A 27,643-nucleotide genomic window follows, 5' to 3' on the forward strand; every position below is an offset into this window, starting at 1 on the left:
ATAAGTTCTTAATGGGGTACCCATCGGGAATTGGATACCCGACAAATCGGGATGGGGATTAAAATATAGATACCCGTGGAGTTCAGAGTTGGGTAGTACAATGCAAATCGGGTTCGGGGATGGGTACTTCATTATCCGTCGGGTAGGGTACCCGTTGTCATCTCTAGCTGCATCAATTCAAACTTCTCAACAGCTATCTAAATACTCGGGCATCACCCAATAAATCTCAGTAATACTCTAAAAAAACTCTAAATACTAATCATTTATCGACGATGCAAAAATAAGTGAATCGTCGATTCAAGACTATATATATATATTTTATGTACATACCATATGATAGAATACCTACATAAATAACTTCTCGCACTTTTAAAAAAAAAATCCATTTTTCTTTAAAAACAGTACTAGTAGGGATGGCAATGGGGCGGTTCGGGGCGGGGAATTAATATCATCCCCGCCTCGTTCGGTTTTTTTCGGTTTCGAGGAATCCCGCGGGACACCGTTAATAATTATTTTTATTTAAAATAAAATAAAAAATATACAATAAAATTATATAAACAAGTTTTTTAATATAATATATATTATAATATATTAAAATTTATATTATTATAAAAAAATAACATTACTACTCTTATAAAATATAGTGAATAAATAAATATATTGATAATTTAATATATTTAATTATGTTTATGGTGTTCGGGGCAGATTCGGGGTGAAATCGGGACGGGTCGGGGCGGAGGACACAAATACCATCCCCGCCCCATTCCCATTCGGTTTCGGGGAAAAACCATCCCAAACAGAGCAATTCGGTTCGGTTTTCGCGAGACGGTTTCAAATTGCCATCCCTATAAGCTCTACTAATTCAATAACCATATTCTGAAGAAGCCCAAAGATTTTCATATCTGTGAGTTTCCACAGGACCACAATTATGCGTGTTCAAGGTTTATTTGGATATATTATCCTTATTGTATTACCGATGATTTAATAAGATAACTAGAGATCTAATTATAATTAAAATTAAAATTTGAAATAGATCTAATAAGCTACCAATGGCAGTTCTGTAACACAAAACCTAAACTTTCTCAATTTTTAGGGCAATTTGTTCACTTAAACCACTTTGTCTCTCCCAAATCATTTCTTTTTCTTCAATTTTTTCTTTTCTCAAGGTTTGTATTTCATTATTTTATTAGAAAAAAAGAATGTATTAAATTGAGGTTTGTAGGTGAGGGTTGAAACCTTAGTAACTTTGCCGTGTCTTAACAGAAGAAGAAGGAAGACCTGTATTTTATTTATTTATTTATTTCAGTTTGTTTACTCGTCGTAGAAATAAAATACAATTCTCCGAAAGTGATTGGACTTCGGATTCTCCTCCGACGACCACAACCCATCTGAATCTTGAATACTGACTGATTCTTATTTAAACTGGTTAGATCGATTCTAAAGTCATAGAGAAGACTGGGAAATCAAAATCATACCTGTTGTATTCTCTAGTCATGTTTCTCGTAGCAGAGAAAATAACTAGTCTTGACTCAGACCCACCATAAACCAGTTCATCATTTGTCTATTATATATAAATTGCAATGTAAGATCTCTGATGGGTACTGTAAAGACCCAGATCATGGTGAACATTATCCTTGTTCTAGTCACTCTTCTTTTGTGTGCTGTTACCCCATTAATGGCCAAATCTAACATAGTATGGGAAATGCCTACTAAGGATAGACCTCTTATTGTTGGAGTACCGGGTGAAGGGTCTTTTGATAACTTTGTCAAGATAACGCATGATAACATTTCGTCAGAGACGTTTTTTAATGGTTTCTGTATTGAAGTCTTCCGGGAGGTGTTAAAGACACTTTATCACAGGAAATCGTATCATCTTCCTGTGGAATTCAGGAAATTTGATGGCTCTTATAATGATCTAGTTGATCATCTTGCTAATGGGGTAAACTTATTGTTTTTGGCTTTCTTCACAAATTAAAATTAATGTTATGTTGATTGATTAAGAAAGAGCAATATTTATTTGTTTGTTTGTTTGGTTGCAGACATTCGACGCGATTGTGGGTGATTTGACTATAAATGCTGAACGATGGGATAAGGTGGAATTCACTGAGCCATTTACTGAATCGGGCTTAGTAACTGTAGTTCCAGTAAGGTCTGCAGATAAAGGTTGGATCTTTTTCAAGCCATTCAAATTGGACATGTGGTTAGCCACCGGAGGCTTACTGTTGTACACTATGTTCATGGTTTGGTTCATGGAACATCGATCAAACCCCGACTTTTCTGGTTCATGGAAAGACCAGGTGGCTCATTCACTCTGGTTTGCCTTCACGTCTCTCTTCTTGGCTCACAGTAAGTGTTAAGAGTCTATAATTACAAGTTAAGGCGGCTTAGATTCATAATTAAGTTATGGCAGGGGAGAAGATAACAAGCAATTATACAAGAGTAGTGGTCGTGGTATGGCTGTTTGTTGCATTAGTCTTGACTCAGAGCTTCACTGCCAGTCTCACTTCAATGCTCACTATCCCACGGCTGAGCTCGATAGACATAAACTCACTTGGAAGGAGTAACAAGAGAGTTGGATGCGATGAAAATGAGTTTATGAACAACTTCTTGAAAGAAACTCTTGGCTACAAAGCTGAGAATGTTGTGAGCTTGTCCACTGAGGCTGAGTACATTGATGCTTTCGAGAATGGCAGAATTTCAGCAGCAATTCTCGAAATACCATACGCTAAAGTTTTCGTCAATAAAAACTGCAACAAATATACAATCACCGGATCTACCTACAGATTTGGAGGATTTGGATTTGTAAGTTGTAACTTGTAATATATAAAAGTGAGTTTTCTTTTATTTTCATTCAAATTTAAATGTTGTTATTGTTTCACAGGCTTTCCAGAAGGGTTCTCAGTTAGCTAGGAATGTATCAAAAGCAATTCTAGTAATATCTGAAAAAGGGACATTGAAAAGGCTAGAAGAGGAATTCTTAACAGTACCCTCGTCTCAATGTTCCTTAGACTTGACAAATGCGAAAGATGTAGACGGGTTGAGCCTACAAAACTTCTGGGGTTTGTTCGTGTTCAGCCTTGCCATTTCGACCACAAGCTTTCTACTGTTCGTTGCTTGCTTGTTGAAGAATTACTGGAGCCAAATATCATTGGAAAGGAACCTGAACCGGAGTGTTTGGGGCAGGACAATTAAGCTTGCCCGATACTTGAGCAATGCTGAAGTCAGTCCTAGAGCTCCAGATCCTGGTCAAGAACTCGGGTTGCAGCGAATGCCCATTCATGTTGTATGAATGAGTGCCCATTAATCTCTAAAACTTGACTAATTCTTCACTATTTACAAACGTGACTGTAGATTTTTAAATGTATATTAATTAACTCGGTTTAGAATAAGCTAGGCTAAGGCTATACTCATGCTCAATGACTTGTGTTGGGTTACAAATGTTAAATTTAGATATAGCATATGCCAGCCTTGAAAAAGCTAGAACTAGATTATTTATATAAAAAAAGTTCCATACTTTTTTCTTTAATTGATAAGTTGAAGTAGTAAGTAATGGACACCCACCCACTTCAAAGTTAACTTCTAGTCAATTTATAATTTTGTTCCATGAGTAATATATTAGTATGTACCAAAAAGTGAAGTTCATAATGGAACCACAACAGAAAGAGAGATCGATGATGATAATGTAAAAACTGAGGTATCATTATAATTGAAGGCTTGTTTGATGTGGGGGTTATATAAATAAATAGTGAAAAGTTATATAAGTTGTACTAGTAACCTACTCCAATAATAAATAAATAAATAAAGTATGGCTAAAAGAAAATCTAAAAGGATCGTGAGCTTTTGGAATGTAGAGGAGACAAGGGGGAAAAAGGCCAAAGGGCCTGCAGTCAGGTAGATGCTGGTTCAGAGAAGAAGAACAGCCAACATGAAGTAATTTAGCTAAAACCCAAATAATTTTTTTAAGTGAAAATGATTAATATATGTTATTGTAATCTCATAGATGTAAAGTTAAATAATGTGATTAGTAAACTAAAGGGACCAATTATATAGTTAGAGTAACATATAACAAGTGCAACTAAAGAAATGTCTTGTAATATGTTTATTATTATTGTTTGATGAGGTTGACAGAGTTGTCTTCTTCCACGGAAGTTGTTTCTATCTATCTCTCTCTGTCATGCAAATGAAAATGCAACATTTATTGCTTTGAGTGGGGAGGGGGGATTCACGGGCGTTTTGATTCTTTTTCTCTTCTGCTTTTTTTTATTACGTGGACACCACAAAACAGAGGCTCACACATGCTCATCGATCATTCCTACTTTGTCCTATTACTACCACTTTCATCCTCCTCCTCCTCCCTCCTCAGTCTCTAACCACCCAAAACGACCATGTCTTCATCTTCAACTATTTTCCACTTCTTCTTCTTCCTCCTTATCCTTCGAACCATTGACTCCGCCAATTCCACCCGGAGACCCCGGCAGCTGTCTGTCGGATACTACGCCAAATCATGTCCCCAGCTCGACCAGCTAGTGGGTTCCGTCACCTCACAGCAGTTCAAGGAAGCTCCCGTCTCCGCCCCAGCCACAATTCGCTTATTCTTCCATGATTGCTTCGTAGAGGTCACTCACTCTCCTAAACCCAACTCCATTATCAATTCATTCATTCATTCATTGTTAACAATAAGTTTTATATATATATATATATATATATAGGGATGCGACGGGTCGATTCTGATATCATCAACAAAGGCGGCGGCGGGGGGTAGTAAATTAGAAGAGGAAACAACAGCAGTAGAGAGGGATGCCCAGGATAACAAAGATCTAGCGGAGGAGGCATTTCAGACCATAAACAAGGCCAAGGTGCTGGTCGAGACCAACTGTCCTGGCATTGTTTCTTGCGCCGACATTCTAGCTCTTGCAGCCAGAGACTTTGTCCATTTAGTAACTCCCTATCTTTTTCTTCTTTTTTTTTTTTTCTCAGAAAAATAAACAGCTACCTTAAAATACCACCACCACCACCACCACCAAATGTAAACAGTCACTGTTTTGTTGGTACTAATTAGAATCTTATTGCCTCTACGACCGCACCCCGAGCCAAACCCAAACTACTTCAATTGAATTGACACACATCATCCAACTGTCCGGAATAATAATGAATGAATGACATAACAATCTTACTTTCTGCAGTACTACTACCCTATAATAGATCACATGTCTTACATTTCTGTCCTATTGGGTTTTGTTTGATTCGTGTGTTGTGGATTATATCAAAATAATCCAAACACCTCGTCAATCAAATTATTCTATTCTCAAATCAATACTTAAAAGACCAACACACATAATATTTGTTGTCATTCTCACCCAAGGGTATTTCAGTCATCCTACCAAATAATAATATAAACTATCACCATACCATATTTTTCTAATAACCTTAATAATAGAGAACTTGGAAACAGTGATATATATATATATATATGTCATTTAGCAATAGAGTCAATGGCACAATTCACTAAGTAGCATAAAACAGTGTATGAATGTAATTGCATTTGGGAAAAGCAAATGCAATTACTAATAATGATCGATAATCTAGTATTTTATTTTTTGTCATTATAAGCAGGTATATATGATTCAGGTATCCCAGCATGTGTCCAACTCAAGTCAAATATCACATGTTAAAATGTTAAATAAAGACATTGCTCCCCTTTTTCTACATCTTAACAATATATTTTTGTTTATGTTTTTCTGTGTGTAGGCTGGTGGCCCTTATTATCAAGTGAAAAAAGGCAGGTGGGACGGTAGAATATCGATGGCATCGCGGGTCCATGAAAATCTTCCGCGATCAAACTCCACCATCGATGGCCTTCTCAAGCTCTTTGCCTCGAAGGGGCTAACCCTAGAAGACATGGTTGTCCTATCTGGGGCCCACACTATTGGGTTTGCCCATTGTCAGCACTTTGTGAACCGACTCTATGATTACCAAGGCTCCAAACAACCCGACCCTATTATGGACCCTAGGCTTCTTAAGGCCTTGAAGATGTCATGCCCACATTATGGTGGCAATACTGATATTGTCGCACCATTTGATGTCACCACAACTTTCTCCTTCGACAACACTTATTATTCTAACTTGGAGACTAAATTGGGCTTGCTGTCCACTGATCAAGCCCTATTTTTAGACCCCAGAACCCGACCTTTGGTTCAAGATTTGGGAAAAGACAAGCAGAAGTTCTTTCAGGCGTTTGCACAGGCTATGGAGAAAATGGGCTCCATTGGTGTAAAAAGAGGAAGAAAACATGGAGAAAGAAGAAAAGTCTGCAGTATGCATAGTTCATAATGGATAATTATCCCACATGTGATGATTGTCTTTTCTTTCTTTACTTCCACATTTGTTTCTCTCATTGAGAATTTGTTCATGTTCATGTTCATTCTTGGAAAAGTCCTAGGTTGGTTTTCTTTCATTTTTTTTTCTCTTTGGAGTCTTTGTGAATGTGCCTATGACAGTTTAGAGGTTTTCTCCTACACACATTTCAGAGTATAGCATTTCATTTTTATATTTTTTTTCTCATCATCAAGTTATTCTTCAACTCGATCAGTCATAGCAGTAAATGTTACACTACACTAACATTAACAAGAGCTTCATTCAGTGTTGGTCTAAGTCAAATATAGTAAGTTAATAAATACAATCCGGTACCTGACCTACTATGGCTTTGTCTCGTCTTCCAAAGTTCGGTCGAAAGATGAACAAGCTAGTTACAGGATAAAAAAAAAATACATACATCAATTGAAGAATTGGCTAGTATTCTGTTCCGTCCATCATTTTGTTGAAAGAATGCATGTAGCTGTAAAAAGAGCTTCTTTTGCAAATGGCAAAATCTCCATGCACCTGCATCCACCCAACACTAGGCTAAAGCTTTATGGGAAAGTAAACAAGACAAAAGGCAATATATAATAAGCAATGCAATATTGAGGGAATCCAAGCAGACATTGAAACATATCGAATAAGCATGCAATATTGAGGAATTTTGTAGAATATGAATATATGATTAGCCAAGTTCTCAAAATCAATTGGGTTTTGACAAGTGTCAATTGGAGAATTTTGGAATCACTGGATTGGTTGGCCGAAAATAGTCAAACTTAGAAAAGATTGAAGAATGATTCAGATTGCCCTATGATGGATCATATCATACGGGGAGAAAGAAATAGGAGAACGTTTGAAGGAAAGGTGCTTAGTCACAATAGAATAAAATGTTTTCACTTTTTTTTTAAATGCCAACTTGTATTAATTAAATGGAGTTATGATGGTGCGAACATTTTTACATGAATGAAATAAATGTAAAGACAATAACAGAGATAATGTGTGTTAGATTCGTAACAGAGATAAGAACATTATAGATACTATGTGATGATCTTACCCGTCTCTTCTCAGATTTGTAAACGCAGATATAAAATTTTTGCATGTTTCTGCAACAGAATTCTTGTAGGCTTCTTTAGAGTTGTGGTTGCCATCAAAAGATTCAGCTGGCAATGATAAATAAGCCTGAAACGAACCAATGGTAGTTTATTACTTGAAAGGAAAAAAATGCTGGAAAACAGTCATGAGATGAATCAAATCTTAACAAATACTTAAGCTTGATTTCACCTATAGTAATTAGTAAGCAAGCAAATATTTTAGTAAAACTTGGGTATAAGATAACATCAAGAACAATATTTCAACCTTGTAGCATGAAAACACTCGTTGATCATATTTTATCACAATTGAATAGAATGTGTTCTCTATGTCTTATTGGTGGCAGCTATAAGATATTGGAATTTTCACCTACTTCAATTTATTTGCAAAAAGAAAATATAAGTCAACAATTCCAGAAACTTTTATAATTTTGTAAGGTAACAGGAGCAAAACAACAGACTTTCCCTAGATATGAATGCATAAAAATAAATCAGGTTATTATGAAGTAGAAAAATGTGAAACAGAAGGTAGAGCCACCACCTGAAAGGCGTGTGCTAAAAGCAACTGAATTACTTCCGGGTGGATTTTCTTTCTTATATTCTTTGTAATGCTTCCATTACAAAAACAATTGAGAATTCCAGGGAAAGTTGCTTCTCCGGCTGGATTTAGGTTATTTGACCTTCGAGTTCGAACAGAAGGCTGGAACCAAAAAAAATGACAAATTAGGATTAATTTCTCACATTCTATAAACAGCAAGGATACTTCAACAAAACGTATATGGACTATCAACCAAAGAAATGCAGCATGTATCACAATCATCAAGAAATTCATCCAAACTATGTTTAGAATAATAATTACTTGATTTTGAAAATATTTTTTCTTAATTCATATGAATATATAATATATATGTCACTGACACAATTACTCATGGAGAACATTCACATTCGATCAGCATAACCAGAAGGATCTCTTGTTAAAGATCCCTGACATATCAAACAGATAGCCTGAGACAAAGAGGGAACTCACTTTAGCCATATACTTCTGAAAATATTGTACGATAATATCCAGCTTACATTTAGGCTCTGTAAATACCTGCAAGCAGACAATAACTATTATTTAAAGAATTTTTTATAAAGAAGATCACATCCAAGAGCCAAACCATGCTTTCAAAAACTGAGCATTCAATAAAAAATTTTATTGTAATGCTTTTTTTTAAAAGGTAATAATTTTATTTACAAAGAAAAATAATTTGAAAATGAGAGCACAACTAATTTAATGTTTTTCAAGGGGGCATTACAGCATGATGCAATGCAAATAATATTAAAGATAGTGAAAAAGAATAAACGTCCAACTGAAGAGGTAGTCGTGGCTGAATAACTAATTGACGTCAATGCAATAGGAAAATGAGAATGGGAGGAGAGAAAAAAGCTAGAAGTCGTCTAAATTAGGATTAGGATGCACCTCAAAAAAGGGGGAAACTGCAGCTTCATTGTAAGCTAAATGATCTTGAATTATCTCCACCAAGGGGGTTCTACAAAATGTAACATCAGAATTAACTTACTTTAGGCTGGTGACATCAAAATAGCCACATATACTCGCAGAAGAAGATACCTCACACCATCCGCTCTGGTGGTAAGACCTTGCACATCAGCATTTTTCTTTGCCTTGTCCAGCTCCATGATCTATCAAAGTAAATAAGTTTAAGAACTACTCCTTGCATTATCTATAACAATAAGATATTTATACCATCACTATAAGTTTCTGCATGCTGCTGCCTGTACACTTCCTTAACTCTGGTAAAGCAACAGTGGAAGCAATATCACAATTTTCAGGCAGATGAGCCTCTGAAGTTACCGGTAATCTCCCATCAGCATGACTCGATTGAACAGGGGACATGTCGCACATAATGGATAATATATCTTGGACTAAATCCTTGTACCTTACCCTTCTTGAACCCTGTAGACAATAACAAATTCATTTTGCAGGTTGGAAAAATGGCAAATCATCATTAGATTGATGAAACACTTATTTGTCCAACTCAGGATGAATCCGAATCCTTAATTGAATTTGAATTTTAGTATCAGACTATTGGACTTGAAAATTCACAGTCACAGATATGCCTTTTTACACCATATTATCTATTTTTTTTGTAAATAAGGTTCAATGAAATGTTAATTTTAGGATATTATAGAATCCTTCAGAAAAGAAATTGCTGATCCGGCATAACTGAACTAGCATGAGCTATAAAGGTTATAAACAAATTGAGCTCAAACATACTCCATAAACAAGCTCTAATCTAATTCAACTCAAACTATAATACTGACATATTATAATTAAACAAATACAAATTTCAAGATATTGAGTTCAACAAGATGAAGATATAAACAAATTTATATTAATTTACAATCCAACATAACAAAGATGTACCAGAATCGTGTTCAGCAATGAATCCCTGAGAATACTCCAGTTCGTGGTATCTGATATAGACGACATTATTTTAAAACCATAGGTCAAAACAGCTAACAAATTCAGGTACATTTATGACATTTAACATCTCAAGTGGCTTACATTGGTAGACAGTATTTCGAGGAATGAAATCTCCTTCAAGAACACTTATGAGATACTGCAGAAGCATCATATCCTTTAAGGCCTAAAAGAAAAAGGATTTGATTATGTTTACATGTTATCACAGTTAATTGGAGATATAGATGCAGGAAATATATATTTATCAGGTGTGTATACAATACATTCATTCCACAAGTGCACAGATAATATTATTTCTAACAATCTTCTATCTCAAAACAACTAGATGATTCATGACATTCTTCATTTTTATATTCTAATGTGAGAAAAGACTATAAGGAAGCCAACCTTGATCTGTGAAATTCCAGAGTTAGTTTGGCCAGCCATCACAATTTCTTCAACTAAAAGATGAAAACCCTGAAATTTAAGTTTTATACTATAACGCCACAAACGATAACTTGATGAGCACACTGATTACATATTCATACAGAAACAAGAACTTTGAAGTTTGAAGGGTAGCAAGAATATATAGCTCCTCTTAAACATGAATGCAAAACACATAACCCATCCAACTCACTGTAATATCAATTGGTCCATGACGGTTCTTACTAGTATCTGCCCTCTCATTATCAGAGCCAAAGATAAAAGGTGACCAGGCCTGACAACCAAACAGAGGAGCAACATAAGTACAAACTACATATTAGGGCTGCAACACATGATAGGACACATGATACCTCTTCCAGCACAACTAATTCAATCTGATTATCACAATTTGAAGGTGGCTTTAAGTTTGACTCGTCACCTCTGGACATACTTACCCTAGGAAATCGCTGCAATAAGAAAATAAATGACCTAACATAAGAACCAAACATGAGGCAATGGTTCTTTGAAAACAGCAATCAATATACCTTATCCAACTGGTTCAAAAGCTGAAAACTTTCCACTAATAATTCAAGTGAACTCTCTTCCCTCAGGATCTGGAAAATTGCCTCACACATTTTCCTAGTCCACCAATTTGCATGAGATAATTATGGGTTTGCATTAATATATCACGATATTAAGAAAATGTGCAGAAATCGGAGGTACTTAGTTGGGGAAATTGAAGCTTCTGGGACAATAGAAGCAGCACGAACAGCCTCAAGAAACGCAATCCCTAAATGAGAAAGTATTTGCATTGATATATCAGAAAAGGTGCAAAGATAGGTAATTCATACGAGTTGACTAGAGTAAGTATGAGTGTGTACGCACTATCGTCGGTGGTGTGACGACTGTCTGTTTTGAAGCCAGCGGAGTCGAGGATGGCCATGGTGTTCTCCTCCAACCGTGTATTCGTTTGATTGCGAGTTTCCATGTTGTTGTCTCTTGTAAAATTTGAAACGGAAGAAGAACCCTAGCTTAAGCCTTCATTAGTCTGATGCAATTAGAAGGAAAGGGATTCAAAGTATTATGATGAGCGGGGGGTTAGGAAATCAGGACAAATAAATACTGCGCCGTCGCCGATTCGCCATAGACAGTATCTTCTTCCCGCCAAAACCTATCTTCACGTATTGGAAAGGAGCAAGAAAATATTCCAAGTAATCGTTTAAAATAAAATTTAAAAGTAGTTTTATTTTTTAAATAAATATTTAATACCAATTTTAATTTTTCTTTAAAGTCATTTTTTCATCACTATTTCTCAGTTTTTTCATTAGTTATTTTCTAAAATAAACTAGTTATATCTCAATTAATTGAGAATTTTCCCAATCATATCGCTACTCATGTAAGATAATTATATTATTATTTTCTTAATATGTAACAAATAAAAATAATAACCCTTAACAAATTAAATAAGAGTAGTTACACTATTATATAAAATATTGGTTGAATTATAAGTTTATATTTTGAACCATTAATTCATAATATTTTATGTTTAAAAAATTATAAATTTGTTTAAATATTTTATTAAATAGACTGCACTAGGAGTGAGTTGCTCTAGCCCAGAGCTTACCCAAAACCGACATATTATTCAGATTCGGACGATACAGGATCTCATGGATTCAGCAGTTTGAAAGGTTAACATATTTTAGAATGTCCAGATCTATGCTTATTTTCAACTCCCAAAGCATTTCATAGTTTACTACGTTCTCTTTCACCAAAATGGTTTTCATGCCCTCTCACATAGGAGATTGATGTTATAATTTTTAGTCACATCAATTTCTTTGTGAGAGGGCATATGTAAAAATTTATATGACTGAGGATCCAATCTGGTAATAAAGATTTAAGACAAAGGTTGAATAGCCTTTAAATAATTAAAAGAAGTTTGAAGAATGATTCAGATTGACTTATGATGATGGATCATATCATATGGAGAGGCAAATGAAATAGAAGAACATTTGAAAGAAAAGTGATTAGTCAAGATAGAATCAAAGCATTGTTTTTCTTCTTTCATAGAAGAAGGGAACTTCTTAATAATGAGAGGACTTCAACATTCTACACAAGATGATCGACAACTAGCTAGGTTTTTTTATTTTTGTTTCTTTTGGATAGATCATGATACGATAATTTGTATTTGTTTCTTTGACACATTGTTTGTTTATGGGCATGAGAAAAAAACATATTTGTTGCTCTCATTCATCATGCATGAAAGTAGCTTTTTTGTGTTCTCATTTATTTTGCAAGTAATTTAAAAAATTGAAAGACCTATGAATAAAGTATTCCATGAAAGAGGATGCTTGTTCTTGTATCTGAAGATTGATATATACTATGGGCCATTTTGAAATAGTTTATGGTTTTGAGTTTGGGTCTGAATTTGGATAAAAAAAAAACTAAAAACATTATGAATTGTAAACGTTATCTCATCCAGGGGCATCCACATCCACATCCTAAAGAGATAATTGGAAAAAAAAAAAAAAAAGTGTTTTCAAAAAGTTCCAAATGAACGTCCTATTCTCATATTTAAAGGCAGATGACACTTTTTTACATGTTTGTGCAACAGAATTCTTATAAAGGCACCTTAAGAGGGTTAGTTCGATGCTACCTATACAGGCCGTGCCTGAATCTAATCAATAATTGACACATGTCAATCTATAAATTTCTCTCTTTCACCATTAACTCATAAACTTAGCTAAACTTAACTCTAGTTGAGAATTTAAAAGAGGAAATAATATATTAAATAATTTTATATTCTTTTTTAGGTAAAAATAACATAATTTAAAAGAGGAAATAATATATTAAATTATTTTATATTCTTTTTTAAATAAAAATAACATAATAATTTTAAATCACCTTTATAAATATATATGTATTAAATTATTATATATATTTTGTTACGAGGAATAAAACAATAATTTAAAAAATTATTATTAATTAAATATATATCAAATTATTATTATTTGTTAATAACAAATTAATGTTATATATGTTTTTGTATCGTATGCATTAAATCATTATATATATTATTTTATAAGGAACAATATAATAATTTTAAAATATATTATTAATTAAATATATATCATATTAATATTATTTAGTAGTGACATAAAAATTATAACATAATAATTTAAAATTACTATTAATTAAATATATATATTACATTAATATTATTATATGTGGGGTGAGTATTTAAAGGAAAAAATTATGCATTAAATTATTATATATATTTTTTAGGAGAAATAATATTATAATTTTAAATAATTATATTATTTTTTATTAAAACAAAATATATAATAATTTAATATATTAGTTTTTCCTTTAAATTCTCAGCTATCTTTAAATTTTTAACTATAGTTAAGTTTATGTGATAATGGTGAGAGAGTTAAGTTTATGAGTTAACGGTGAGAGAAACCTATTTTATGATTGACATGTGTCATTTAGTGAATGGATTCAGGCAGTGCCTGTAAAGGTAGCATCGAACGAACCCCTTAAGAGTCTTCTGGTAATGACAAATAAGCCTGAACTCAGTTTATTTTATTTATTTATATTTCTTAGCAAAACACGGAGAAATTAAAATAAATATATATAAAACAAAATAATCAAAAGAATGCATCAAAATTACTACAAGTCTTATTGCATAACATTTTAAACCAGTTTATTGCCATAGTTCCGACTTAAAATATCTTTAAATTTGTTAAGTACGTAGGAAATGAGAATCACAATAAAATCGAGTACATTGGCAAAGTATCATTAAATTTGAACAACTTAAAAGTACGTATATAGTTGATGACGTACATTCAATAGTAAATCAGAACATTTAATAATATTATTTTATTTATTGTCCATGTCTAATGTATTTTATATATCTCTTGTCTCACACAATTTACAATATTGTTGTTTTTCTTACTTTTGATAATAAATTTAGAAATAACCCTTAAAAAAAAAAGAAGTAAAAATAGATACATTATTATTATGATGATGATATAAAATTCAGTCCTTGAGAAGGTAATCGACGGCAGGTTGAACAGCTTTAAACATTAAATAGTAAGCCTTCTCGGTCGGATGAATTGAATCCCAAAACATGAATTTAGATGCATCCGGACACACATACGACCCTTGGTTACACAACAAAGATGTCTCCAACAACCCAGTCCCGCAACATCCAAGGTTTACATCCGTGAAATCTGTAAATTTACACTAGTTTAATAATAATGTTTAATTAAACCAACAATAAAAAAAATTAACTTACTGTATTCTTGACCGTTGTTGATAATATGAAGAAATGGGTTAAACACATCCATGTAAACAATCTTAGGATGAATGTCGCTCAATCTAATCATTTGCAGTTCATTCAACTTCATTTGAAGCTTTTGGTTGTATTGAATGGCGACCGATGAGAAAAAATCAATGCAGCCTCGATGGGAGATGGGTATTACGGAATTCAAGGTGATGACCGCAGGTAAACATCCCATTGGAGGCAAACCGAGAAATCCAATCTTTCTAGCCCCTTGCTCCATCAAACCCTAATTAGTACAAGTATAAATACCGGGGTACATTATTAGATAAATTAATTAGAAAACATCATTGTATATAGTAGTATTAATTAGTATTAATTACCTGTATGAATTGGTGAACTTGAAACAATATAAAGTCCATGTAAGCTGGGATTGTATATTTGTGTTTGCGAATTGGAATCGAGAAATAGTTAAGAACAAAATCGTTAGTGCCGGCGCTAACAATGTAGACTGCATTCTCCACTATTTCCTTCGTTTTCTCCTTCCCAATCGCATACTCAATTCTCTTTTGGTACTCATTGAAGTATTCTAACTGTTTCCCCACTCCTATCAAATTCTGTCATCATGAACATTTTCAATATTTTTTCAAAAAATTCATTACAAAAAAAATAAAGGAAAAAATATATTGAGACTGACTGACCCCTAGATGCGACGTGAGCGGGTCAAAACCGGTGCCGGCCGAGGCGAAACTAACTCCTGTCATTAGCTCATCTATACTCAATGATGGGTCTAAATATGGTGGCACAAATTCCTTAATCCCCACGTAGCTAGCTGGAAATTAATCATACATATGATATTTAAATTATTACATATTCAATTTATTTGCGTTACGTTTCAAATTTTACAAATAAATAAATTACCTAAGAAGTCGGTAGACATTTTTCCATTAGTGAACCTCCCGGTGGGAACATGGTTGGGAAAATCTATGCCATAAGGAATAAAGTTGGCCCTAAAAATGGTGGGAATGAAGTTATTATTTCCTGGATCTACAGTTGAGTCTCCGAAGATAAAAATCGCCGACGCTTTCTCCGCCGCCGACGACTCCGGTAACAAAGAGAAAGAGAGAAGAACTAGGATTATAGATATGGAACAGAACTGCTTCTTGGGAGAGAAGACAGACACCATGTTTGATCTGTTTGATCGATCGATCGATCTTAGGATTGTGTGTTAAAAGAAAAAGAAAGTTGATATGTATTTATAGGGGGCCCTATTTGGACGACGGACTATATATGGAATTGGATTGCAAAATAAGAAATAAATTGAAGTAACCTTAATCCTGATTTTCTCAACGTGTTCTCATTCGATCGATACTTGGTTTGTGGGGATACAATTTAGAGGAGATGGTAAGATATTTTATTAATGATATATAAAATTAAGTATATATGTTATTTTCATAATATAATAATTATAATAATAATGTTATATAATATATAAAATTTTAATAATAATGTTAATAATTATTACTGTAAGCCAAATAAATTGTTTAGTCCATAAATTCATCAAAATTAAGAAACAATGATAGATTTTTTTTATTAATAAATTGTGAGGTAGTTACAGATCTTTTGATGTTCGCATAACTATAATGTTAGAAAAATACATATATATAAAAAAATATATAAAAAAGATATTGTACTATGATTAATCGTAGTCGTATGTATTACGAGAAAATTGAATCGTCAACTCACTTATTTTGCATTATCGATCGAGGAGAGACTATTATCTGGAGTTTTTTTGTGAAATATTACTAGAATTTACTGGGTGATGCATAAGTCTTTGGGTAATTGTTAAAAAGTTTGAATTGTTGCTGCTAATATGAAAGAACTACCAATTTGGGTTACCAATTCAATTATTTTTTGTGTAATATGTAGTTTGAGAAAAATCGTCGAATTTTCAATGATCGTATTCGTCTAATACATATCATTTATAATGTTATTATTATGACGTTTTCTTATAATTTATCGGAAAGTTAATCGGTTTTCTCGAGAACTTACAAGCTCGATAACCTATTGCATAACATATATTTTTTTTTAATATACATAAACTTTTTCAAATATATATATATATATATATATATATATATATATAATTATATTCACCCAATAATGTAAAGTTAAAAATCAAATGATAACGTTAACTTATCCAGTAATGACCGATTGCAACTATAAGACTATGATTAAGGAAAGAGAATATAAAGAGTATAAAAAAAAAAAAAAAAAATACGATAATTTGTGATATTTTGTCTGCAAGATTTTTGTTATTTGAACTAGAGTAATTAATTTTATATATAAAAACATAAATTTTGTTAATAATATTTTGAAACAAAAATAATATATTAAAAACATTATCACAATATTTAAATTTTTTAATAGTACTATATAATACTATATTTATATTATAATTGAAAAAACAATCCAAACCATAGACAAGTTAGTGGACTCAATGGTGTAATTTAAAAATTATCTAAAGTTTTGTATAATAAAAATAGAGAAAGGAAATGGGAGGGAAATTAACATAAAAGCATGGAAAACATAGGCTTGTCAAGAGGATTTGGATTCTCTGCTTCCGTTTCTCTCTTAGTAATATATATATATATTAAGGACGGTTTTGCCCTTCCTTATCAGAAACAGGGAGAAATCGGAACAGAGGATCCTGTCTCTGTCAAGAGTGGTTTCAAATTATTGTCGTGTACTAATGTATAATTCGATTAAGAGAAAAATATAAGGATTTTGAGAATAAATGTTATTATATCAACGGATTATTTGATAACTTTAATAGAAGTGGTGAAAGTTAATGATTTGGTGATTAAAATTGATGGTTATTCTTGGAACTATATCATAGCTATTTTTGTTTTGTTTTACTTTGTTCATTCTCTCGAATTTAGTTGGTTATTTTGTGTTTTTTCTTGCCACTTCGTTTAGATTGTATTTATGTCTTTTGTTCTCCCTCCAAACTTTTTTTCTTTCTAATATATATGATAGGTGTATATAACAGTATACCATTTTTAGGTAATATTATTAATGATTATATTTATTTGATCTAATCTACAAGTTAAACTAATTAATTACACAAGATCCTTAATTAATTTTGTTAATGATGGTCCCAAGCCAGCGGACTTCCACAGCAAGTTTATCAAAACTGAAAGATCAAGATAAGATTCCAAATGATAAATATCCTTCATTTATGAGTCTATAATTAGGAAATGATTAATTATATTCAATACAATAATAACAATAAATCAAATGAGTGGTTTATTTTCTATATATGTACTTCAATTATATTTTAATCTGTCATATTATTCTATATTTGGTTTCTAAAGAAAAACTCTTAAATCAAAAGATTTAAAGCGTTTTGTTCGAACCCAAAAATAATCATTTGAATTTCACCATATCTTATAATCTTAGTATTTTTAATTGAAATTAAAGTATTTTTCTATTTTTATTTCCAGCATAGGTTTTGTGAATGGATATGATAATGTACAAATGTTTTATTCGTTGTACAAAATCGAATAAATCTAAGCATGTAGTCAGATTTTACTCTGAAAAATATAAATAGCTAGGATAATGATTATGAAGAAAAGAGAAGTCTTTTGACCAAATGTGTGACAATATATATGTATAGAAATAGCATATTGTGGTACATGTTTATGTCACACCTTTTAAAGTTAGCATACAGAACCTCTTATATTAGATCGGGTATGTCTGTCTCCAAGGACCATGGATGATGACTTTGGAGAAAATCAGGCTAAGAAGAGCATAAACGGTGGGGATGCTCGATTTGAAGATGGATAATTAATAAGCTTTTTCAGCGGGGTGCATTGCGTCCCAAAATACCATTTATCATTTTTTCAACTCATTCATTTCCTCATTTTCTCTCCCAAATTTTTCCTCCAATCACTCCTCGACATCTTTGCGTTGCAAAGACAAGATGACTCAATAAGACCTGTCCCGCAACAACCTCTACTCACCACTTCAATTCCTAAACTCTCATATAAACAAAAAATTGTCAGCAATATCGTGATAATATTTGTTATAATTAATATAAATTAACAAAGATTAAAGGGACTTGCCTATATAATTATCTTGAGTGTGTTTATACATAGATGTAAATCAACGTGCGCCCGTTAGAGTTTTGCATATCTTTCAATTTAATTTGTTCTCGAGCAACAAATTGTAATCACGAGTAAGGGACAAATAAGAGTCTACACAACCAACCACGCCGAATTCCTTCAATTTGTGACTAGCAATGACGAATTGGTAAACAGCTCAAAGGGGGTAATCCAACGAAGCCAATTTTCATAGCTCCTTCTGCCCATAAATCCTGAAAATAAAAATAGTCATATGATTATTATTTTTATTTTTATTTTTAATGGTCGGATAATTAATATTTTAAAATTTACTTTTGTAACTAGGGTTTCCCAAATCCCAATGCATGGGTCAGCTTTTTTTGCATTTCAACTAAGCTTTGTACTAGGTTATGACAATAGTTCATCGTAGTCAAAATTATTGATAATGACAATTGTCCTTTTACTCTAATATAATATTTATCAATAATTTTGAGTAATGATAAAATACAATAAAAGCCTGAAATAAGATCATATGTCATTATCATAACATAACTGAACTAACATTGTTCCATTAATGATCTCAACTACTTAAAAAGAAGACCCATTTAGTAGTTGATTCCATGGTTCATGTTTGCCAGTTGGATTGGAAGATTTAAAATTTAAATACTAGCCTATATATATATATATATTTATATATAAAATCAAAAGAAAAATGTTATTTTTCAATTTTATCGACAACTTTGCTTGTGTAGGTGAGCATATAGACACATTTAAGTTAAGCTTTTATTATTACAAAGGATTGGCCTGGCCGGTCACATCTATTATTATGCGATCTCTAGTTTGTTATTAGGGTTATCATGTTTTAAATAAATAAGTATTTTTTTTTATTATTATTATTATATAAAATAGATAGATTATTTAGGTCTGGTTTGAATAGAAGGAAGAGAGGAAATCTGAAGAAAATGCTGAACTTGGAAGAGTAGAATTGATGGTATGTTTTTGTTGGTTAGTTTGATGTTACTAGTACAGATATTGTATATATCCACTGTATAAAGAAAAAAACTAACAAATGAAATAAAGACAGGGATAACATCAAAATACAACCGTTTTTGTTGGGTTTCTGGAATTAAATAGGAAACCATTGGTGCCGCATCTAACAAAGAAGAGACCATTAGGGTTTCACTTCTCTTCTTCCCAATAGTTTCTTCTATTCTTCCTCTGTATTCTCTAAATTAGTAATCCAACTGTCATGACATCGATATCACATCCTGAATATATAGCTATATACTAATAATTTTAATATATTTTTGTTCATATTTTTTTTTTGTAAATGTAATAGTATATAATGTACACTTAATTGTGACTTGAGGGGATTGAAACCAGTTCCTGCGGTGGCCAAAGAAACGCCGGTCAAGAGTTCTTCCAGGCTAAGCGTTGGGATGTCCAAGTACGTCGGCGGCCGAGCTCCTTCAGCCCCATATACGAAGCTGGAATATATTTTCGAGCTTTAAAATGGTTAGAATAGAAAATATTGTATTGAATGTTATATTAAATTAAATAAGTCAATTATATCTAATGACTAATTAATATAAAGATATCATATCATATAAATTAATATAATAATAAATAAATTGGGTGAGGAGTATAATACGTGACTAGTTTTCCGTCGGTAATCCTTCCCGTGGGAATTTGGTGAGCGAAATCTGTTCCGTAAGGCAGAAAGTTACACTTGACAATAGTGGGTATGAAGTTGTTATTACCGGAATCAACTGTTGATCAAAGACGGCGGAAGGTTTCTTCTGGTTTTGGTCGGCGCCGGTCATTTTGGAGGTCATGACAAGAGCCAGTAATAGGGTGAAAGCATGAAGATACATAGTAGATGAAAACCAAAAAAGTAAAAAACGCTACTTATTTCATTTCCCTTTTTTATATATTACATTTATTACTTTGTGAGTTGTTGGTAACTAGTCAAAACACGGTTTGATATGATTTAGAAAAAAATGGTTTTTTAACATCGAGAATTATATGTTCCCATCCTTTTTATGAACTACCGTAATCAAAGTCGGTCCCGAGTTTTGGATTATCCCATTCACACGTAGAAAAAAGTTTTGTTACCCTAAGTCTAGTCAAAGAAATATATAAGAAAAATTTGGTGAAATTTGAAACTATAATCAAATAAAAAATCTCAATTTTTATCTCAAATAATCACTATATTACAAAATTTTATGTTTCTAGAAATAATATATTTTAATTGAATATCTTATTTGTTTAGTAAATGGCTGGCTTACTTATAGTTAGTCATGTCTCGTTAGAAGATTTTTTTTTTTTTTTTTTCTTTTTTTGCTTTAGGTTTAGTTTAAAAAATATATTTTTATGAGATTTAAAATAGTATATTCTTTTCATAAACCACTAAATTAGTAGAATGCTTTACGTTTAAAATTACAACAAATTTAATAAAATATCTCACTATGTTTTAGTAAATGGGCTGTCTTGTGAAGTGAGCTGCCTTAGCCCGAGGGTTTGTCGGACTTACCTAGGGCCAATCCTATATATAATAATGAACTTTAAAAAAATTATAAAAATATCTAAATAATGAGATTTGATATTTTGTTTAATAATTTGATTGATGAAAAAAAAACTAAATTATTGAGTTTTTATATAAAATTCCCAAATAACCCATATGAACAACTCAAAGTGTACTCCAAATTCATTCAAAAGTTATGAAAAATAATTAAGTCATTACTTTCCAATTCATTATAAAGTACCAACCATCATCAGTCCATAATTTAAATATTTAATTATTTAATTTCACATTAAAACTAACCAATTATAAACATTACGGTAACAATATAATTAACCATGCATAATATTGTTCAAAAGACATAGTAATTAAGATAACAGTTAACAATAACAATCATAACCCAACTGATCATCATTTATTTAAGGAACATATGATGATGAGCTAGTTGGTACTTTGAAGGATAGCATCAATGGTGGGGATAAGAGACTGAAAAATGAGGTAATAAGATCTATCAGTGGGATGTATTCCATCCCAAAATGCATACTTTGTGGCATCAGGGCAAGTGGGTGTTTTCGAATTGCATAAAACCGAAGCTTCTATTAGACCCGTCCCACAACAACCTCTGTCGGCAACTTCAATACCTGTTACCTCACCCACCAAAACAATATATTTAATTAAATTATCTATGTTGGAATCCATCTATATAATATATATATACTTACCAAATTTGTTATGTGATTGAATGATGTTGTTGAGCGGTGTATAGATGTCCACATAACTTACAATTCGCCCATCATGATTTTGCAAGTTCGAAGCTTTCAACATCTTTTGAAGTAAGAAATTGTAACTTTGTGCCGCACTTGAATACATGTCGATGCATTCGCGATGTTCGCTGAAAGGGTCGATTGAATGGAGAGAAATTACACTTGGTAAGCAGCCCATGGGTGGTAACCCGACCACCACAATTTTCTTTGCTCCCGCAAGCCATAATTCCTGAAATTAAAATCGCAAACAATCAAATGTGTCCACTTACATTTTGTTGAAAAATATTAAATATTGTTGCAGTTACCTACAAAGTCATGCATCTCATAAATAACACATTTATTTATAGAACATATCTCTTTAAATTAATGATAAGCATGGGGCAATTCTGTAAGAAATTTGGACCACACTAAATTAATATTATATAAGAAATTTGGTAAAGAATGATCATTGTATGAGAAGAAATATAGATACATACAAAAATAAACCAAATTTAATATACAAGTAAATTTTTGTTATATATAAGACTGGGCATCTCTACAAATACTACATTAAACTTATTATATGTAATATATATATATATATATATATATATATATATATATATATATATATATATATATATATATATATAATATGTAGTAATACATCGTCTAACAAACTCAATCCAGGACCTATCAAGAGGTAGAGGTGGGGAATATTCATTTCTTAGTAGTATATATTAGAGAAATATTAATAGAGAGTAAATGACTTGAAATCAATTCATTGGTTAAAAAAATGTAAGAGAGAAAAAAAAAATTACTCCACATCTTCTCTTTCCATTTTCCTATCATATCTCTGTATATTATTTCAGAAGAAAAAATTAATGAAAAAATGCACATGTTCAACTGTTGAATGACATAAAAAAAAAAAAATGAAATTTGATATATAGGTAAAGTATTTTATATTTTACAATATTGGACCACCAACAAAATTTGCGGTGGGATGGATGGAATATGGATCATCGATAGGATGGATACCTAATATTGAGTAAAGATATTTCATTTTCATGTTCATTTTATATTTATGATATATTTTGTTTTGCCTTTCTTTTAATACCTTTTTAATGAACGTTGTATTCTCTATAATTTATTAATAGCTCCTTTTTTCTTTTTTTCTATAATATAAATGGTTTGTTTTTTTAAATTGTAGGAGCAGTATTACTATCTAAAAAATTGTAGAAGAAAATAAATAGCCATGCATAGTTTTTAAAAAACAGCTAGAATAAAACCAAACTATAACATGATACAATCATGACCTAGCTAGCTAAGATTGCCGAACATATCAAAACTTCGCCCACCATACATGTTTTTTTTTAAGATAAATGATATATATATATACATATGAAGTACTATTAGTACCTCTATTTATTGAATGACAACAAAAATATTTAAATTTTTTAGGAATCTTTGATATTTATAATAAAACATGGGTTAGTAATTAAGACTAGTTCGCTAAACATAAGTTATTTTTCACGTGCGCGAAGATAATTACACATGAACAGTTAGACGTTGATCAGATTCTTAATTATTGTACAAACAAGAAACAGTTTCTTCAAGTGTCTGTGTGTGACAGTGTGAGAGAGAGAGAGTAAGGGAGAGAGAGAGAGAGAGAGAGAGAGACCTTAAGGAAGAGATGGAGTTGTTGGATCAAGAATTGTTGATAAGAGTCGAGAGAGAAGTATTTTTGTCGAATTGGGAATCCAAAGTAATTTACAACGAAATCGTTGGTGCCGCAGCTTATAACAAATATTGCGTTACCAATCAGATCTTGCGTTTCCTTCTTCCCAATCACCTTTTCTATTCTTCCTTTGTATTCCCTCAAGTATTCCAATTGTTTTTCCATCGATATAACACTCTGTTATTATTATAAGTTAATTAATAATCAAACTTTATTTAATAAGTAGTACGTACGTAGTTGCTTAATTACATCAAGTTGTGCTGTGAGGGGATCGTATCCGGTCCCAGCCGACGCAAAACAGACGCCGGTGAGCAGGTCTTCCAGGCTAAGCATTGGGTCTAAATAAGGCGGGACCAGCTCTTTTATTCCAACGTATGAAGCTGCCAACCAAACCAAAATTTATTAATTAATAATAAAACTTATAATTTGTTTGCATGGGAATTAATTAATTAATTAATTAATTAGCTAACCAATATGATCGGTGACGAGCTTTCCATTTGTGAACCTTCCGGTGGGGAGATGAAAATCAAAGTCGCGACCATAAGGCGGGAAATTGCTCTTGAATAAGGTCGGAATGAAATTGTTGTTGCCGGCGTCAACGGTGGAGTCTCCGAAAACAAAAATAGCCGACGGCTTTCGATTAATATTCTCTAAGGAAGCTGCAGCTGCTTCAGTAGTACTCATCATCATCTGCATGGGATGATCAACAGCTAGGGCAATAATCAATATTAAGGTAAACTTCTTCCATAGGAAAATAATTCTAGAGTGAGAAGAAACAATATTATTATTATTATTATTAGTCATTTCGATTCTAATCCACTCAACTACTACGTACTTGTATTATTTATAGACCTATACACAAAAAATATCACAGATAAGTTGGAATGCAGAATTTAATGCACCGAGTTATGGAAAATAATAATAATAATAATAAACAAATTTATAAAAATATATTTACAATTTAAGTAAGATTTATTTTGTCTCGCTCAGTAGTATAACTACAAGGACCACAACCTAAAAAATCTTAAACATATTTTTTACCCTTTGACTATAATAAGGACCACAATTTAAAAAATCTTAAGACATATTTTTTACCCTTTGAAAAAATAAATTGAATTTTGTTAAATTCAAACATTTTTTAAAACTATGATAAACCATAATATATATATATATAGCAATTAAAGACCAACATTGAGATCTATAACAGCAGGACATCCCAACTACATTGTATATTAATAATGCTAATTACAGATAGCAATTAACTCTAAAGTTTGTTCTACCATTGATTTATGGGGAAATTTGAGGAGATGACCCTAAAAAATGGGTGAAATGCGGAAAGTGCAGAAGATAAAAAAAAAAAAACGCTGGTGACCCCTTTTACTGTTTTTGGACGAAAATACCCACGCAACCGCGTGACGCAATTTTTTATTTTTTTATTTTTCAAAACACTTTAATTATGAAATTTTTTTGGACGAAAATGCCCCAGTTGCGTCACGCAATCGCAAGGCGAAAAAAAAAATATCTGGTTGCGTCACGCAACTGGAGTTGCATTACGCAAGGGTACAATTGTCATTAAAAAAAAAGGGTCACCAGCGCTTTTTAAATTATCCCGCACAATTGATTATTCACCCTATCAGTGGGGTCATTTGCTCAATTAATTTCCCAATTTATGCCTAGTATTTTTACTCCTTTTCTTTTATTTATTTTACAAAACTAGTACGACTCATAGTAATGACCCTTAACTTTAAATTTAAGTAAAATCGATTTTGATTCACCCGGTCTAACAAAGGCCCAAACCTTTGGGGCTCTACACTAAACTAAAACAAATTGTTCTTATTTTTTTATTTAACTTGTTGTCTTTTTTATATTATAAAGATTAATAATATTGTATTATATTTAGCCTAAGTATTTTAGTTTATTTTGTTAAATGATATAATACTTTATAAGAGGTCTTATGTTCAAATCTTACTCAGGTATATTTTTTATATATTTTTTTTAGAGTCCTTAAATTGAGAGCCCTAGACAGCTGCATTAGTTGTCTTACCCTAAGGATCCGCCCATGAATGTAACTATATAGCAAACCTACGAATCTTAAAACATATATAGCTTTTACCTTTTGAAAAAATATATCAAATATTGTTAAATTCAAACATTTTGAAAACTATAATAAACACTAATTAATTAATAAATAAATATATATATATATATATATAGCAATTAAATAACAATATTGAGATCTATAACAGCACGACATATCCCAACTATATTGTATATAAATAATGCTAATTTCAGATAGCAACTCTAAAGTTTGCCATTGATCTATGCCTAGTCATTTTCCTTCTTTTAATTTTTATTTTTATTTTAGAAATCTAACGGAACTATAATAATGACCCTCAACTCTAATTTAGTGTTTTTAATAAGATTCAAACATATGAGATCCTCGAAAACTAAATTACTCTTAGTTTATTTAGGCTTTTAATAATATTGCTATGAATAAAGCAGGGGCTATATTTTTAGAGAAAATAAATCATTATTTAAAAAAAATAAACTTATTAGTTAAAATAGTATATTTGATTTATATATACTTAATTTTGTTTTACATCATATTTTTTTTTATAGAGAAATAATAGAAAGTTGAACAAAATATTGACAAGAAAAGTGAAGAAAAATGATGTAGAATGAATTAAAAATATAAAAAATTTCTCCATTAAATTTTCAATCTATTTAAAGTTCATTTCATATTTCATGTCACATCATTTCCGAGCTACCTATATTTCTCTTTTTTATAATACATCAATATTTGATAAATATCTCTAATTAGATTTTTTTTTTTTCTCTCTTTTCAATTTCCTAATTATCTTATATTGAAAGCATTTGAAGGTAAATGGATACTTATTTCATAAAACTGTAATATTTTATCAAAATTTATTAAGAGGCCATTACCACTTCTCCTAGTAAAGCTGATGTATACAAATGGATTTAAGATATGTTTCAAAATAAACCAGCTCTAATTCTGAACGTCCCGGCCCAGTATATATCTTTGGCCCATTATCTGTTAACCAACAATTGAAATGAACTACAGCAACTAGTATCTTTTTATTTAATAATCTTTATTTACATATATTGAAAACTTTTATCCTAAATACTATTTTTGTATGCTTGGAATTGATGTGTTATGGGGCATTATAAATATATCAAAAATTAAATTTTCAATATTTTATAAATAATTAAAATTGTATTAATTAGTTATTATATAAAATATAATTTCTTTTTATTTTTTTAATTTAAAAAAATTAACATAATCTCATGGTTATAACCTCCACTTAAATTAAATTTAAGGTTTTTTAAATGAATATATACTCCACTTAAATTAGTCTAGTGACTTTATTTTATATAATATAATTCTATATATATACATATTACAAAAGAAACTTATATATACTTTTATTTTCTTTAGAATAATTATAAAGTAAAATTTAATATTAAATTAGTTGTACTCATCAGTTTTCATAATTCATAAGTAGTCAAATGACTCAAATTAAGCATAATAAAAAAACAACTTTGAATTAAAATACATGTAAAAAATTGTTGAAGATTTTATATAGTTTTAATATTAATCACTTTCATTTCTTTTTATAAATTATCAATAATGTTGTTCCTGATCTATCTTAGTATTAATTGTCATTCTAGTCATAATAACTAATAAGTCGTTGCTGGAGATAAATCACAATTTATCACATCTTGCCAGTTTTCAATTGATGACTTAAACTTAATATTTTTTATTTAAAAATAATTTGAATATTTTATTAACTTAATTTTATATATTAATAAATTACTTAAATTAAAAAATTAATTTATTTTAAAATAAATTATATTAATATTTAGTTTCTATACATTTGTATATTA

General features: G+C 31.2%; 5 protein-coding genes across 5 annotated transcripts; 2 read left to right on the forward strand and 3 right to left on the reverse strand.

Moving 5' to 3' along the window:
• The first annotated feature begins 1,594 nt into the window (after window positions 1-1,594).
• Window positions 1,595-3,308, forward strand: LOC124916355 (glutamate receptor 2.8-like). The gene is made up of 4 exons (XM_047457072.1): window positions 1,595-1,950; window positions 2,006-2,346; window positions 2,411-2,802; window positions 2,882-3,308. Exons 1-4 carry the CDS (start codon window positions 1,595-1,597, stop codon window positions 3,287-3,289), a joined length of 1,497 nt encoding a protein of 498 aa, XP_047313028.1. The 3' UTR covers window positions 3,290-3,308.
• A 942-nt stretch (window positions 3,309-4,250) lies between these two features.
• Window positions 4,251-6,564, forward strand: LOC124914805 (peroxidase 19). Its single transcript, XM_047455414.1, has 3 exons — window positions 4,251-4,616; window positions 4,710-4,937; window positions 5,749-6,564. The coding sequence occupies exons 1-3, from the start codon at window positions 4,386-4,388 to the stop codon at window positions 6,328-6,330; spliced, it is 1,041 nt and encodes a 346-aa protein (XP_047311370.1). The 5' UTR covers window positions 4,251-4,385; the 3' UTR covers window positions 6,331-6,564.
• Window positions 6,565-6,594: 30 nt separating this feature from the next.
• Window positions 6,595-11,505, reverse strand: LOC124914804 (negative regulator of systemic acquired resistance SNI1). Its single transcript, XM_047455413.1, has 15 exons — window positions 11,215-11,505; window positions 11,053-11,119; window positions 10,875-10,968; window positions 10,701-10,796; window positions 10,544-10,624; window positions 10,315-10,383; window positions 10,012-10,093; window positions 9,871-9,920; window positions 9,190-9,399; window positions 9,055-9,125; window positions 8,905-8,974; window positions 8,470-8,535; window positions 7,984-8,142; window positions 7,409-7,533; window positions 6,595-6,879 (listed from the first exon to the last, which is right to left on the reverse strand). The coding sequence occupies exons 1-15, from the start codon at window positions 11,315-11,317 to the stop codon at window positions 6,810-6,812; spliced, it is 1,413 nt and encodes a 470-aa protein (XP_047311369.1). The 5' UTR covers window positions 11,318-11,505; the 3' UTR covers window positions 6,595-6,809.
• Window positions 11,506-14,367: 2,862 nt separating this feature from the next.
• Window positions 14,368-15,797, reverse strand: LOC124916356 (GDSL esterase/lipase At5g45960-like). Its single transcript, XM_047457073.1, has 5 exons — window positions 15,533-15,797; window positions 15,313-15,443; window positions 14,995-15,228; window positions 14,627-14,900; window positions 14,368-14,561 (listed from the first exon to the last, which is right to left on the reverse strand). The coding sequence occupies exons 1-5, from the start codon at window positions 15,795-15,797 to the stop codon at window positions 14,368-14,370; spliced, it is 1,098 nt and encodes a 365-aa protein (XP_047313029.1).
• A 5,770-nt stretch (window positions 15,798-21,567) lies between these two features.
• Window positions 21,568-24,542, reverse strand: LOC124915479 (GDSL esterase/lipase At5g45960-like). Its single transcript, XM_047456200.1, has 5 exons — window positions 24,208-24,542; window positions 23,987-24,117; window positions 23,681-23,914; window positions 21,979-22,249; window positions 21,568-21,897 (listed from the first exon to the last, which is right to left on the reverse strand). Exons 1-5 carry the CDS (start codon window positions 24,539-24,541, stop codon window positions 21,698-21,700), a joined length of 1,170 nt encoding a protein of 389 aa, XP_047312156.1. The 5' UTR covers window position 24,542; the 3' UTR covers window positions 21,568-21,697.
• Between the last annotated feature and the right edge of the window lie 3,101 nt (window positions 24,543-27,643).

The sequence above is a fragment of the Impatiens glandulifera genome, chromosome 9 (assembly GCF_907164915.1).
Source record: "Impatiens glandulifera chromosome 9, dImpGla2.1, whole genome shotgun sequence".
NCBI lineage: Eukaryota > Viridiplantae > Streptophyta > Magnoliopsida > Ericales > Balsaminaceae > Impatiens > Impatiens glandulifera.

Bases quoted from the DNA above. Each gene is read 5' to 3' on its own strand.
- LOC124914805 (XM_047455414.1), top strand. From the start codon at position 4,386: ATGTCTTCATCTTCAACTATTTTCCACTTCTTCTTCTTCCTCCTTATC. The intron at 4,617-4,709 runs GTCACTCACTCT...ATATATATATAG, and splicing joins TCCATGATTGCTTCGTAGAG to GGATGCGACGGGTCGATTCT. The intron at 4,938-5,748 runs GTAACTCCCTAT...TTCTGTGTGTAG, and splicing joins CCAGAGACTTTGTCCATTTA to GCTGGTGGCCCTTATTATCA.
- LOC124915479 (XM_047456200.1), bottom strand. From the start codon at position 24,541: ATGACTAATAATAATAATAATAATATTGTTTCTTCTCACTCTAGAATT. The intron at 24,118-24,207 runs GTTAGCTAATTA...TTTGGTTGGCAG, and splicing joins GCTCGTCACCGATCATATTG to CTTCATACGTTGGAATAAAA. The intron at 22,250-23,680 runs GTCTCTCTCTCT...TTTTAATTTCAG, and splicing joins AACTCCATCTCTTCCTTAAG to GAATTATGGCTTGCGGGAGC.
- LOC124916356 (XM_047457073.1), bottom strand. From the start codon at position 15,797: ATGGTGTCTGTCTTCTCTCCCAAGAAGCAGTTCTGTTCCATATCTATA. The intron at 14,901-14,994 runs GTAATTAATACT...TGTACTAATTAG, and splicing joins AAGTTCACCAATTCATACAG to GGTTTGATGGAGCAAGGGGC. The intron at 14,562-14,626 runs GTAAGTTAATTT...GTAAATTTACAG, and splicing joins CAACAACGGTCAAGAATACA to ATTTCACGGATGTAAACCTT.
- LOC124914804 (XM_047455413.1), bottom strand. From the start codon at position 11,317: ATGGAAACTCGCAATCAAACGAATACACGGTTGGAGGAGAACACCATG. The intron at 10,625-10,700 runs GTATCATGTGTC...TTTGGTTGTCAG, and splicing joins AATTAGTTGTGCTGGAAGAG to GCCTGGTCACCTTTTATCTT. The intron at 10,094-10,314 runs GTTGGCTTCCTT...TTTTTCTTTTAG, and splicing joins CTGGAATTTCACAGATCAAG to GCCTTAAAGGATATGATGCT.
- LOC124916355 (XM_047457072.1), top strand. From the start codon at position 1,595: ATGGGTACTGTAAAGACCCAGATCATGGTGAACATTATCCTTGTTCTA. The intron at 1,951-2,005 runs GTTTTTGGCTTT...TGATTAAGAAAG, and splicing joins GCTAATGGGGTAAACTTATT to AGCAATATTTATTTGTTTGT. The intron at 2,347-2,410 runs GTAAGTGTTAAG...AAGTTATGGCAG, and splicing joins GTCTCTCTTCTTGGCTCACA to GGGAGAAGATAACAAGCAAT.